Source organism: Cnephaeus nilssonii (assembly GCF_951640355.1).
Source record: "Cnephaeus nilssonii genome assembly, chromosome: 5".
Taxonomy (NCBI): Eukaryota; Metazoa; Chordata; class Mammalia; order Chiroptera; family Vespertilionidae; genus Cnephaeus; species Cnephaeus nilssonii.
In genome coordinates, this window is record NC_137076.1 from 19,583,298 (window position 1) to 19,598,078 (window position 14,781).

The 14,781-nt window shown below is 49.6% G+C and overlaps 1 protein-coding gene across 9 annotated transcripts in view; it reads left to right on the forward strand.

The window, feature by feature from the left end:
- Nucleotides 1-530: 530 nt before the first annotated feature.
- EPS15L1 (epidermal growth factor receptor pathway substrate 15 like 1) overlaps nucleotides 531-14,781 on the forward strand; it is a 99,995-nt gene continuing 85,744 nt past the window's right edge. For all 9 annotated transcript variants that reach the window (XM_079772231.1, XM_079772236.1, XM_079772234.1 and 6 more), the window contains exon 1: nucleotides 531-607. In XM_079772231.1, the coding sequence (XP_079628357.1) occupies nucleotides 575-607 (33 nt within the window). In that variant the 5' untranslated portion in view covers nucleotides 531-574. The remainder of the gene's footprint in view (nucleotides 608-14,781) is intronic.

A 14,781-nucleotide genomic window follows, 5' to 3' on the forward strand; every position in this document is an offset into this window, starting at 1 on the left:
CAAGGTCAGACAGCTAGAAAGTGGAGACTGGGAACTGACTCTAGGCATTGTGGCTGCTGCTGCAGCATAGATTGTATCGCAACCAGTTTTAGCCAAAGCCCTAAGGGGGTAGACTCAGATTCGAACACAGGCACACAGAGCTGTCCTAGGAAAAGGGCACCAGGCGAGGCAGGTCGAGGGTCTCGACCCTCTGCTGGGTGGGCAACGGCCTCCCTATAATGCGTTTGCCAGGCGCACGGGGAGGCGAACGGAATCCCTAGAAGAGGGCTCGGCACCGGCAAGAACCTGGAGAAATGAAGCGTGGCCAAGTCTGGCAGACGGCGGGGATCTGTGAGGCACCGCAAACACCGGGTTAGGGTCCGCTGGACACGCCCGCTAGCCCGGCCCCGCGGTCCCAGTCAGTGCAGGGCGCGCTTGACCCCACCCTCGACCCCGCCCTTGTAGGCTCCGCTACGCGTGCGCGGCTAGGCTCTGGCCCCGCCCACTGCCGAGCCCCGCTGCGCACGCACCTCCCCTCGCACAGTGCGCACGCGCGGCCCCTCCTCCGCCGCTCGGATCCCGGGTCCGTGGGAAGATGGCGGCGCCTCTTCTCCCGCTCTCTCAGCAGGTACGAGCCAGGCGGACTGGCGGGGGCGCGGCGCCGGGGCGCGAGGTGGGCGCCGCGGGGAGGCCGAGGCGCGGGGCTGTCGGGCTGAGCGGCGGCGGCTCCCGCTGTAGGGCCCTGGCGAAGGACGCGCGAGGGGGCGGGCTGTTCTGAAGGTGACAGGCCGGCCCGGGGCCTCCGGCACCCGCGCTACCCTGGACCGGGGGGCGACCAGGCGGGGCACGGCGCGGGGTCCGGACACGCCGTCCTCCGCCGTAGCTCCCAGTCTGGGCGAGGCACCGCGGCTTTGGACTCTCTCCCGGGAAGGTGGGCGAGAGGAGCGAGCATCTCTGCCGGTGCTGCGGCCCCGGGAGCCTTTGTCTCCTGCCCGCTCTCAGCGGCGGGGCGGACTGTCCCCGGCGGTGTGGACTGTGTCCCTGGCGGTGTGGAGGGCAGAGCCCCACTGGAGCCAGGACCCGCCAGCAGTGGAATCCTGGACTCATCTCTCCCTCTCCTGGGAGTTTCTTCGGCCACCCCAGAGCCGCGAAAGGGGGATCGCAGGTCTCCGGGCGCCCACTGTGTCCTCAAGTCCGCTTGCTGCTCTTTCTAAGGGGCAGTAACAGTGGCGCGACACAGACGTGCAAAAAAGAGCCATGAACGAGCAGCCCTGCTTCCTAAAGGGTGGGACGTTCATTCATTTATCTGTATATACGTCCGATGTGCGTTGGTCCAGGTTCTGGGGGCGCAGCCGTCACCCGGACAGACAAGGTCGCTGCTCTCCTGGAGGTGACACTTTCGTGGGAACTAGAAACTACCTGTGTCCTGCTGATAACAAACTGCCTTTATTTGCTGAATACCTGTGTTGTATTTGCTGTAGTACCATATTATAAGCACTTTGCCAGAATTAACCTAGCACAGCACCGGGATTTAGAGTGAGGACATAGGTTACATCATCTTGTGTTCAAATCTTGGCTTCAGCATTTATTCCTCTTGAGTGTCCTTAAATGAAGCTCTTAGCCTCTCCACACCTCAGTCACCTCATTTGGAAACGAGGAATAAAAGAAATATGGAGATAATGTGAAGATTAAGCATGTAAAGCCCTTAGAACAGTGCCTGGCACGTCAAAGCACTCAGTGATTCTATAACTATCATTTAATTCTCTGGCAGATTTGGACATGTGGGAATAGAGACACAGCAATAAGAATGCCAAACCCTAGGAGAGCTGATAGGCAGGTTGACATGAGTGGTATGCTGATCCAAGGGGAGAGACATGCATACCTGCTAAGTCTTGCAAGAACTAGCCAATTTGTAACTGTTACTAAATTGAAAGCATTAAAGGCCAGCGGTTACTAGTTAACAAGGTCTGTAACATAATGAAAATGCTCTGTAAACCAAGTGCCCTACAGAAGTTGGGTATTAATAATAGCCAATTGCTACAGTTTAGGGTGTTAGGGTTGAAACTCGCTCAGGCTCATTTAATGAGAAAGGGCTTCTGCTTTTGGGGGAAATCTTTTAAAAAACTTCCTTTCAAATTTGCCAGTAGCCTTAATGTGAACTTTGATGACGATAGCTAATGTTTATTGAGTGCCTTAGAGTTTATTAAGGGCTGTCTAACACGGTGATGCTTATCAGCATAACAAAGGGGATTCTTATTTTACTGCTGAAGGATTAGCTTTAGAGAGGAAGGCAGTGTGAAAACCTGAATCAGGTAAATCAGGTCATATGATTTCACATGTTTAGAATCTTTTCGAATAAAATCCCCATACCTCCCCAGGAAGCCCTGCTGGTCCGGTGTCTGCCAGTTTCTCTCGCCTGCTCTGTCTGGCACCCACCCTGCAATCATACTTCATGCTTGCTGCTTCTCTGTTCCTCTGACAGTCAGGCTCCCTTCCTCAGGCTGTCCCCACAGGTGGTTCCTTCTCCCTGAAGCACTCTTCCCTGCTTTCCCCCTTGATCTTCCAGTGCCTGGCTCCTTTCCTTCCTTCAGGTGGCAGCTTAAATGTCATTCTTCCCTTTGCTGGTCACCTGTCATAAGGCCTCTTGCTGCTGGGTGGTGGGCATGGGTTTGGGGGCATGGGATCAAGAAACCTGTGCCTGCTGTTATTTGGTGCCCAGTTTACTAGGGAGACAGATAGCACACAGACTCACAGACACCTGTGGACTGTGATTCATGCCGATTGGTGGTGTGAGGAAGACACACTGCTAGGAGGGTGGGGTCTACTTATGACAAGTGCCATGAAGTAGAGACCAGCTACTTGCACTGCCCAAAGCTTTCCACAGATGGCTTTTCTTGTGTGGCATGGGGGCTGGTGGTGGGAGCAAAATTGAATGAGGAGGGGGGTGAGAGCAGCCGGGGGAGGTCAATGGGGGGAAAAGGAGACTCATGTAATACTTTAAACAATAAAGAATTTAAAAATTAAAAACAAATTGAATGAGGAGTTGTAAGAGACTGACAGCCTGGATCCTCTGACCTCTGCCAAGTTCAGGTCACTGATGGTGCTTTTTCCTGCTGCTTTCCCGTTATGTTTGTTGAATGAAGGCATGGCCAGGCTTTCTTCCTTTGGGTAATTATGTCAACATTTTTGTACACCTGTTCTTAAGTGAAGCACTGCACCAGGTGTTCCTACCGACCCAGGTGTGAGGCATAGCCCTTCCAGGCACCTCCAGTCTGGCTGATCACACGGTTCACAGATAATTACAGGGGAAGGGTGAATATGATTCCAGGATAATTTCTGGTTGAGGCAGTGGGGAGCCCCTGGAGTAGGAGGCTGTGATCTGGTTGAAATGTAGTGCACACTTGGAACATGGGTGGCCAGTTGAAGGTAAGGTGGTTAGCTAGTGGTTTTATAGAGGGGCGGGCAGGGGTGGGGGGTGTGCTTTTTCCATCAGCAGCTTTCCTGGTCTGCTCCTTACTCTGATATCTTTATGACATCTCCTTCCCTAAACCCTGAATATAAATCTTGTCAGTTCTAAGAGTCTAGTTCTTTCTCTAGGATCAATATCCCCCCTCCCCCCATCAGCATCTTATCCTATCTAATAAAGAGGGAATATGCAAATTGACCATCACACAGCAACAAGATGGCTGCGCCCACAGCAGAGGCAGAATTCCCCTAACAAGCCTTAATGAGCAATCAGCAGGGACCTGAGGCTGCGTGGCGCTGGGCCAGGGCAGGGGACCTGAGGCTGTGCTCCCACCTGGTGGGGCTTGACAGGGGACCTCAGGCCGTGCCCCCTGCCCTGGCGCCAGGCTGGGGGTCCTCAGGCTGTGCTCCCTGCCAGGCAGGGCTTGACGGGGGACCTCAGGGCGCGTCCCCCACCCGGCAGAGCTTGACGGGGGACCTCAGGCTGTGCCCCCCGCCCGGCAGGGCTTGACGGGGGACCTCAGGGCGCACCCCACGCCCCGGTATCGGGCTGGGGGATCTCAGGCTGCGCCCCCCCATCCCGGCGCCAGGCCTGGGGCCACGCCCCCTGCCATGCGGGGCTTGATGGGGGACCTGAGGCCGTGCCCCCGACCCGGCCGGGCTTGACGGGGACCTCACGGTGTGCCCCCGGCCCAGGCTGGGGGACCTCAGGCTGCACTCCCTGCCCCAGTGCTGGGCCAGGCGACCTGAGGCCGCGCACCCCACCCGGCAGGGCTTGACGGGGTGGGGCTGGCCGGGTCTTGATCTAGCCCAATGGTTAGACTGTTGTCTGGTTCTGGCTGGGTCTGGGTCTCACGCAATTTCAAGGCGCACATGGGTGGGCGGGGACTTGACTCTGGTTTCCGTGGCGCACCCCAGATTCTGACAGGAGGAAGATTTTCATATACATTTTACTAATGTTCTTTCATCTCTGACACTTCTATTATAGAGAAAGGGCAAATAGCAATATTAAAATATTTCCTTTAATTAATTTCTTTTTAATGTGCATGAATTTCGTGCACCGGGTCACTAGTTGATTTATGTTAGTCTCTGCACAGCTTTCCTTTGCCTCACCCACACCAGAAACACACCTGTGTTACCCTTTGTACCATGTGCTTTCATAGGTTACCGGCCACCTTGCCATTCTTTTTTTTTTTAAGCAACAAAGAAATTTATTACAGTTTCATTTATGAGGAAAAATTGGAATAATACAAAAATATAAAAAAAATAAACATTCACCCTCCTACACAATGAAATTACCACATAGCTGTTAAATTATTTTTAAAAGAATATTTTGTAAAATGAAAAAATTATTGAGGATTTAGCTCAGAGGAAAAGCAAATTATAAGACTGCTTGTATGGTGTGATTTAATTTTTAATATGTAACTATTTTAAAAGATGAGATGATACAGTAGACACTGCAACACAAGCATAATGGTTACATCTGGTTGGTGGAATTACGGGTGATTTGTTTTTTCTTTTTTTAAAAAAAAATATATTTTATTGATTTTTTACAGAGAGGAAGGAAGAGGGATAGAGTTAGAAACATCGATGAGAGAGAAACATCGATCAGCCGCCTCCTGGACATCCCCTACTGGGGATGTGCCCGCAACCAAGGTACATGCCCTTGACCGGAATCGAACCTGGGACCCCTCAGTCCGAAGGCCGACGCTCTACCCACTGAGCCAAACCGGTTTTGGCTGATTTGTTTTTTATTTTCTTAAAAATTTTTTATTTCAGCCCTAACTGGTTTGGCTCAGTGGATAGAGCATAGGCCTGTGGACTGAAAGGTCCCAGGTTCGATTCCAGTCAAGGGCATGTACCTTGGTTGCGGGCACATGCCCAGTGAGAGGTGTGCAGGAGGCAGCTGATCGATGTTTCTCTCCCATCAATGTTTCTAACTCTATCCCTCTCCCTTCCTCTCTGTAAAAAATCAATAAAATATGTTTAAATTTTTTTTTTTTATTTCAGAAAGGGAGAGAAAGAGATAGTCATCAATGATGAGAGAGAATCTTTTTTTTTAAAAAAAATATATTTTATTGATTTTTCACAGAGAGGTAGGGAGAGGGATAGAGAGTCAGAAACAATGATGATAGAGAAACATCAATCAGCTGCCTCCTGCACACCTCCCACTGGGGATGTGCCCGCAACCAAGGTACATGCCTTTAACTGGAATCGAACCTGGGACCTTTCAGTCCGCAGGCTGACGCTCTATCCACTGAGCCAAACCGGTTTCGGCGAGAGAGAATCTTTGATCAGCTTCCTCCTGCATGTCTCCTACTGGGGATCAAGCCTGCAACCTGGGCATGTGCCCTTGACCAGAATCGAACCCTGGACCCTTCAGTCTTCAGGCCAATGTTCTATCCACTGAGCCAAACCAGTTAGGGCAAATTATGGGTGATTTTAGAGTTTTATTTCATTTAGAGACATCTTGCCATTCTTAACCCCAGTGGACGTCATTAGGGCTAGTCTTTCTCAAAACACTTGTCACTGTAGCCCACCAAAGGACCTTCACACTCTCCTACCCCCAAATGTCAGCCTTCTCTGTCTGTATCCTTTCTTTCTGTGTGCTCCGTCTTTGGCATGGTCTTTGGCATGTTTGTGCACCACACTCTAAACCTGCCTTCCACACTCTTCTGGAGTCCAACCTCCTGTTTTTCCTTTGTCCTTGCCAGCCTGCTGGACTCTGGAACTAGTTTTCTCTTTACTGTACCCACAAGTTCATGCACTGGGGCTGTTCCCCTTCCTGCTGAGCCTCCTAGTTCATCCCACATCACTGTGGGATTCATCTTCAAAAACGCATCCTCAACCACTTGCCTGCTCCAGAAACCTCTGTCGGCTCCCATTCCCCTCCCCTTCAGTATGTCCAGCTTGATTGCTCCTGGCCTGGCATTCCCATGCCCCCTGCTCCTGCTCCACCTGACCTTGTGGGCTTGCTCTCCACTCTTCCATTATCTCCACACAACCCGCTTTCTCTTCCCAGTGCCCCCTTCAACCCCATGCTGTGACCTCCTGCAGCATGCTGCCTGTTCAGCTGCTCTTAGAGGCCTCCTTGTTGCTGTTTTCCTTCAGCCCCACCTGAGCAGAAGCTCTCCCTCCTGTCCCTCCTGTGAGTCCCTTGTGTGGCCCCTGGACCTAGGAAGTACATGGTAACTGGAGGAAAGCATTGGTCTCATTGGCAAGGATAGTCTTTCCTTTGCTCAAGTTCCACACCGCCCCCCCCCCCCCCCCTTACCCCCTTTGTTATGTGCTTACTTTCCCATTTTGCAAATGGGAAACAGACCCACAGAGATTGCAATAATCTGTAGCTGGTGGGTGCAGAGCTGGGGTTGACCCACATTCATCTGCCTGTAGAACCCTGCTCTTTCCACTCTTCCAGGCAGCTTGCTGGGCACCCCGCCCAGACAACACCCGGCCAGTGTGTCTGGAATGAATGCTGATAGCTTGGGACACTTGTTTGTCCTTTCATTTCTGGTTTTTTTTTTCCTCTCTCTCTCTCTCTAAAATAATTGCTGTCTCACTATCTTACTAGAATGCTAATGGTGATGCCATATAAATTGGTGGGCAGAGAGCCAGGTTTGAGAGTAAAGTTTGGCCCCTCCCTGTAAGATGCAGAATTCCTTGGCTGTCTCTCTGTCTGACAGACCTGCATTGGCTTGTTTTGTTTTGTTTTTGTCAACTAAGTAGCTCCCAATCAAGCAAGAACGTATAAGTTTCTCCCCCTCTGCCCCGATTTTGAACTTTAAAGCAAGTTTCCCACGCCTGGTTCTTAACCCCAATCAGCTGATCTGGGAAGTGGAGTGACTATCTTGGATCAGATGGTACCCTAGAGCTTAGTGTCCACTTTCTGATGCCCCAGGCTGTGCCACATTACTATGCCAACAGACAGACACACCACTACCACCCAGGTGAGAGGCACTTCATCAGCCCCGCTCCTGGGGGTGCTCTCAGGTTCTCACTACCTTGACCTGACCTGAGTGGCCAGCGTCCATGCATAAAACTACCACATATTCTCCCTCGAAGAAGATTCTAAGCCCCATTATCATTTGAGGTCTCTTCAGGGTGCCTGTATTTCAGTGTTAGGGTCCCCAGATATTCTTTCAGTGCCCTTAGTTGTGCAGTATTTTCTGCACCTCAGTTTCCCCATCTGCAAATTGGGAATAACTTCAGTTTTATATATGCCTCACAGCAGTGGAGTGTCAGGACCCTGATGGGTATGCTGTCAGTGTGTTTATTTGTGTAGTGAGCCCTTCTTCCAGCAAGTATTTACTGCGCACCTTCTCTTTGCTGGGTGCTTTCTGGGCAGTGGGATGTAGTAGTGAGCGTGAAGACAATCCTGCCCCATAGAGCCAGGATTCTAAGGAGGGAGGCACAGCATAAGGAAATGAACAGGTACCTACAGAGTCTGTCCCATGGCAGTGGGATCATGCTGTGAGAACTATGAAGCAAGACCTCATACATGAGGTCTGGAAAGGTCTCACTACGAAGGGGCCAAGGACTGAGCAGAAAAGGAGTTTTGGATTACTCAGTTTATCCTCCCAGTCACTCTGGTTGGTTTTATCCTCACTTTATAAAGGGTAAACTGAGGCCAGTAGGCATTATGACACTTGTGAAAGGTTACATCTAGCAAGCTCTGCTCACACTGCTCTTCTGACTCAGGTCTGGGCTCTGCATTGTGCTGTAGTTTCGTGTGTTTGTTTTTTTTTTAAAGTTATTTTTAAGCTGCTAAGTGTTATAACAGTGTGAGATCTCATTTGTTTTTATTTATTTACTAGAGGCCTGGTGCACGAAATTCATGCACGGGGGTGGGGGGATCCCCTCAGCCCAGCCTGCACCCTCTTCAATCTGGGACTCCTTGGGGGATGTCTGACTGCCGGTTTAAACCGGCAGTCAGACATCCCTCTCACAATCCTGGATCGCTGGTTCCTAATCGCTTACCTGCCTGCCTGCCTGGTTGCCCCTAACTGCCCCTCCCACCCCCTGCTGGCCTGATTGCCCCTCACTGCCTCTGCATGCCGTCCTGATTGCCCCTAACTCTCCCCCCCCCGCCAGCCTGGTCGCCCTCAGCTGCCCCCTCCCTGCTGGCCTGGTTGCTCCTAACTCCCCCCTCCCCCCCCCCCCCCCCGCTGGCCTGGTCACCCCTTACTGCCCCCCCTGCCGGCCTGGTTGCTCCCCCACTGCCCCTCTCTGCCGACCTGGTTGCCCCTAACTGCTCCCCCTGCCGGCCTGGTCGCCCCCAACTGCCCCCCCCGCCAGCCTAGTCGCCCCTCACTGCCACCCCCGCCAGCTTAATTGCCCCTAACTGCCCCCCCTGCCAGCCTGGTTGCCCCCAACTGCCCCCCTCTTCCAGCCTGGTCGCCCCTAACTGCCCCCAACCCCCCGCCGGCCTGGTCGCCCCCAGCTGCTCCCCCTGCTGCCCTTGTCGCCCCATGCAGCCTGCTGTTCAGTCATTTGGTCATCCCTCACTACCCCCTCTGCCAGCCTGGTCATAGGCAGCCATCTTGTGAGGGCGTGAGGGTTAATTTGCATATTACCAATTTATTTTATAGGATTGTTATTATTTTGATTTCAGAGAGAGGAAGGGAGAGAGAGACATCATTGCCTCCTGCACGTACCCCGACCGGGGATCGAACCCACAACCTGGGTATGCATCCTGATTGCTTCCTTCTTGCCCTGCCCTCCTGTTCCCCCTTTTGTGTAGCTGAGTGCATGTTTAGGTACCTTCTCATGTGCACATTTGCCAAGGTCGCCTTCAGGGTGGCTTCTCAGCAAGGCATGCACTGACCCTGTCATCTTACCTTATCCACCCTTCCTGCTTGGCTGAAATGGTGCTGAGTGATCCAGAGTCCCTGCCTGCCCCTCTGCCCTGGAACTTGGCTTACCCATCCCTGACCTTTGCCCAGACTCTGGAGCCATAGCTGTGTCTCCTGTTGTCATGCCCCTCGGCACCCTGCTCTGTAGCCACAGGCTCACTCTGCCTACCTGTCTCCTCTTCCTGAGCCCCAGAGTGCCATCCCATACACTTTTGTGTCATCCATGCCTCCTCAGTGTGAACTCATTGTGTTTGTTGAATGAGAGAATGAATGAATTAATAAATCCACAAGGTTGAGAACTGTTGAATCTAAGGGCAGACTACCCTGTTAGGAAGTTTTCTGTGAAGGGTAGGGACAGGCGGTAGCTTGAGGTAGAACTGGGATGGGGGACATTTCTGGGACTAGCACAAAGTTTTCACATGGAGCTGGTGGAAGGAGAGAACAGGACTCAAAACAGCCAGTGTTTGACCAGCGCTTACCCTGAGTCAGTCTCCTGTGATGGAGATGCTCATCCTCATTTTCCAAATGAAGAAACCAAGGCACCAAGAGGCTGTTCACTCTCCCCAGGGTTGCATAAAGTTTCTAGGTAGGACTCGAGGTCACATTGTCTGGTGGTGCTGATGACCTCTGTGTCCTGCATCCTGCACTAGGACAGTGTGTTAGGGTGACCTCTGTTTCTTCCTCACTTTCTATTCTGGTAGATGGGCTGAGAGCGATGGTTTCCCAGGAGCCCCGAAGCTTTCACAGCTTGATTCTGTGTTCCTGTTCCTTCCTGACCTTCAGCCTCTCCAAATGACTCCTGGCCCTGAACTCCTTCCAGCTGTCTTGTTTATCATGACATTTCATTGCTCGTCTAAACTTTCAGCTGTGGTTCTTTTGCTCTTGGTTCTCCTTGGGGGACTGCAGGCCTTACTCCCCCCAACCCCCCTGTCATGTCCACACCTCAGGCCCTGAATTCAGCATGGGTCGGACAGAGTCCTGTGCTGAATGGCGGGCACAGGTCCTCAGCTTGTCCCTTGTCATGGGGTCATTTCGGTCCCTAGGGAGAGTTGTGTATCTCCCTTTAGATCCCTCTTGTGCTTCTCCCTTTCCCTTTTTTTGTCCTATTTACAAAAGCAATGTGTGCTTGGAACCCTGGAGAGCTCAGAAAACCATGAGGAGGCAGTGGTTTACCAGTCCGAATCCCTGATAGGACATGGTGTCTCTCCAGCCACATTTAGATTCACATGGATTTGATTACTTTGTGCTTACCAGCCAGGTCACAACTGTGGAGCTGGTTTGGGCCCTCCTTCTCACTTAGCAAATATCTGACGATCATACCACACTCATACATGTTCTGCTCATACTGTTTTTACTGCCATGTGGTTTTCTGTTCAGTGGAGACACAATTCTTTATTATCTTTACCAGTCCTTAGAGGTTTTCAGCCCGTCACTGTCACCTGCAGTCACACCTCTAAGCTGGACGAACTGATGAAACTCTCTTGCCTTTCCCTCTTCTGCATGGCTGATCACTCTTCAGGAGGAGTCCTTACAGTACTGGGAGAGCATATGTACACACATGTGTGTGTGTGTGTGTGTGTGTGTGCACATGTGTATATTTTAAAGAAATGCTAGTTTTTATTGTTTGACAGAAGCATGATCCAGCTGGTGATAAAGCTGCTCTTAGTTTATCATATTTGACTGAGAAGCAGCTTGTATCTTAGGATCCTTGCCAGAGCAGAAACTCATCAGATGTTGGTCTTTAATTATGTAAAAGTTTAAACAATAAAAGTCGCAGGAAGAGTTTAATGAGCTCCCATGTACCCACCACCCATTTACCATAGAGGCCAAAATTTAGCAAATCTCTTTGACCCGGCTACCATCTCCTGATCTTCCTGTATTCATTTTTATTTCCAAGTGTTTTTTTTTAAAATTTTAGAAATCATATTTCAATATGCATCTCTAACAGTTAAGGCCGTTTTTCTTTAAAAAAAAAACCCCACTTTATGTAGTTTCCTGTTTTTCGATAAAAAAGTTATTGTTGTGTCACACCTTACACAATATTTCTTAGTACTGTCAGATACCCAGTCCAGATTCAATTTTCCTGCTTGTCTAAAAATGGAACTTTGCATTTGGTTGAGGTCCCCTAAGTCCTTTTTAAATTTGTTTTTTTAAATTTTGAGATGATTGTAGATTCACATACAGTAGCAAAAAAATAATGCAGAGATATCTTGTGTATTCTTTTTTTTAAAAAAAGTACATTTTTATTGACTTAGAGACAGAGGAAGGGAGAGGGACAGAAAGATAGAAACATTGATGAGAAACATCATCCATTAACACGACCCCTACTGGGGATAGAGCTCACATGTGCCCTGACCAGGAATTAAACCATGGCTTCTTTGCTCCTGGGTTGACGCTCAACCACTTTGCACACTATCCAGGCTATCCTGTGTATTCTTTACCCACTTTCCTCTGGTGATAATGTCTTGGAGATCTATAGTATGCCATCGCAACCAAAACATGGACATTACTCTCGTCAGATGCAGAACAGTTCCATTCCCATGGGGATCCTGAATTGCCCTTTTTTATATAAAAAAAATGTTTTTATTGATTTTAGAGAGAGAGGAAGGGAAAGGGAGAGAGAAAGAGTAACATCAATGAGAGAAGAGAAATATTGATTGGCTGCTTCCCACATGCCCCCTACTGGGAATCGAGCCCACAACCTAGGCCTTGTGCCTTGATCATTAATCGAACCAGTGATCTCTCAGTGCATCGGACGACATTCAACCAACTGAGCCACACTGGTCAAGGCCTCAGTTACCCATCTATAGCCACTCCCACTCCTCCCCCCCCCCCCGCCCCCACACCCTTTCCTTAACCCCTGGCAGTCACTAATCTGTTCATTTCTATGATTTCAGCATTTAAAAAAAAAATAAAATGCCCCAGGTGGGAAAACACTTATTTTTTAAATATATATTTTTATTGATTTCAGAGAGGAAGGGGGAGAGAGAGAGAGAGAGAGAGAAAGAAACATCAATGATGAGAGAGTCATCTATCGGCTGCCTCCTGCACACCCCACACTGGGGATCGAGCCCACAACCTGGGTATATGCCCCAACCAGGAATCGAACTCTGGCCTCCTGGTTGATAGGTTGATGCTCACTCACTGAGCTATGCTGGCCAGGCTGATTTCAGCACTTTAATAATGTTATATAATGGAATTATTCAGTATGTAACTTTGGGAGATTAGCCTTTTCAATCAGCATAATCCTCTGCAGATTCTTCCAGATTTTTGCATGTATCAGCAATTTGTTTCTTTTCATTGCCAAGCAGTATTCCATGGAACCATAATTCATTTAACCAATCCCAGGATATCGGGGGTGTTTTCAGTTTTGGGTGACTATGAATAAAGCTGCACTAAACATTTGAGTACAGCATGTTATGTGAAGCTAAGTCTTCATGTCTCTGGATGAGTACCCAAAACAGTTGCTGGGTTATGTGGTAGTGGTGTGTTTAATTTTTATTTATTTGTTTGTTTTAAGAAATGGCAAAGTTGTTTTCCAGAGTAGCTGTACATTTTAACAATGTATGAGCAATCCAATTTTTCTGCCTGCTCACTGGTGTTGCTATTTTAGCCATTCCCTAATAGTGTGTTCTGGTATCTCACTGTGGCTTTAATTTGCATTTTCCTGATGGCTAACAATATGGTGGCCATCTTTTCTGTGCTTTTTTGCCATCTGTATATTCTCTTTGGTGTCTTTTGCTCATGTTCTCATTGGACTGTTTGGTTTTCTGTTTTTGAGTTTTGAGAGTTGTTTATATATTTCAGATACTAGTCCTTTGTCAGATATGTGATTTGCAAGCATTTTCTCCCAGTCCATAGCTTGTCTTTTTATCCTCTTATCAGGGTCTTTTGCAGAGCAAGCATTTTTTAGTTTTGATGAGATTCAGTTTATCAGTTTTTCCTCTGATGAAATAGGCTTTTGGTGTCAAGTATAAGAACTCTCTGCCCAGCTCCTGATCCTGAATATCTTCACCTATATTTTTTTCCTAAAAGTTTTATAGTTTTACATTTAAGTCTGTGATCCATTTGGAGTTAATTTTTTAAAATATATATATTTTTATTGATTTCAGAGAGGAAGGGAGAGGGAGAGGGAGATAGAAACATCAATGATGCGACAAACTCATTGAGCACCTGCTTCCTGCACACCCCACACTGGGGATCTAGCCTGCAACTCAGGCACGTGCCCTTGACCGGAATCAAATTGGGGACCCTTCAGTCCATAGGCCGACGCTCTATCTACTGAGCCAAACTGCTAGGGCCATTTGGAGTTAATCTATACTAATAAAAGGATAATATGATCATTAGACCGGGAGACCTTCTGGGAGACCTTCCAGACATCCTTCTGGACAAAGTCATGGTGGCGGGGCTGAAGGCAGAGGCAGCTAGGGACGATCAGGCCGGCAGGGGAGGGCAGTTGGGGGCGAGCCGGCTGGCAAGGGGTGGCAGATGGCAGTGAGCAGGCCGGTGGGGGGGCAGTTGGGGGTGAGCAGGCCGGCGGGGGGGGGCAGTTGGGGGCGATCAGGCTGGCGGGGGGGGCAGTTGGGGGCAATCAGGCAGGTGGGGGGGCAGTTAGGGGTGATGAGGCCGGGAGGGCAGGCAGTTGGGTGTGATCAGGCCGGCAGGCAGAGTGGTTAGGGGCGATCAGGCAGGCAGGCAGGTGAGCGGTTAGGAGCCAGTGCCCGGATTGCGAGAGGGATGTCTGACTGCCGGTTTAGGCTCGATCCCTGTGGCCCGATCAGGCCTAAACCGGCAGTTGGACATCCCCCATGGGGTCCCAGATTGGAGAGGGTGCAGGCCAGGCTGAAGGAGACCCCCCCCTTCTGTGGACGAATTTTGTGCACCGGGCCACTAGTTTTTATACTTATGTCGAGTTCCATTTTCTTCCTCTGGCTGGATGTCCAGTTGCTCCAGCACCATTTGTTGAACAGGACTCTTTCCTCCTGGATGGCTTTTACATCTTTGCCAGAAGTAGGCACATCTGTGTGGGTCTGTTTCTGGGCTTCCCATTCTGTCCATGGCTCTATGTGTCTGTCTATCCATCAATGCCACACTTAAAAAAATTTAAAAAAAAATTGATTTTAGATAGGAAGAGAGAGGGAGAAAGAGATAGAAACATCAATGATGAGAGGGAATCATTAATTGGCTGCCTCCTGTCCGCCACTGGGGATTGAGACCACAACTTGGGCATGTGTCTTGACCGGAAATTGACCATGACTTCCTAGTTCATAGGTCGATGCTCAACCACTGAGCCACACAGGCCGGGCCACACTGTCTTGAATATTGTAGCTTTATAGCAAGCCTTGGAATCAAGTAGAGTAATTCCTCCTACTTTATTCTTCTTTTTCAGAGTTGTTTTATTCATCTTAGTTTCTTTGCCTTTCTATTTACATTTTATTTTTTAAAATATTTTTTTTATTGATTTCTAGAGAGAGAGAAAGGAAGA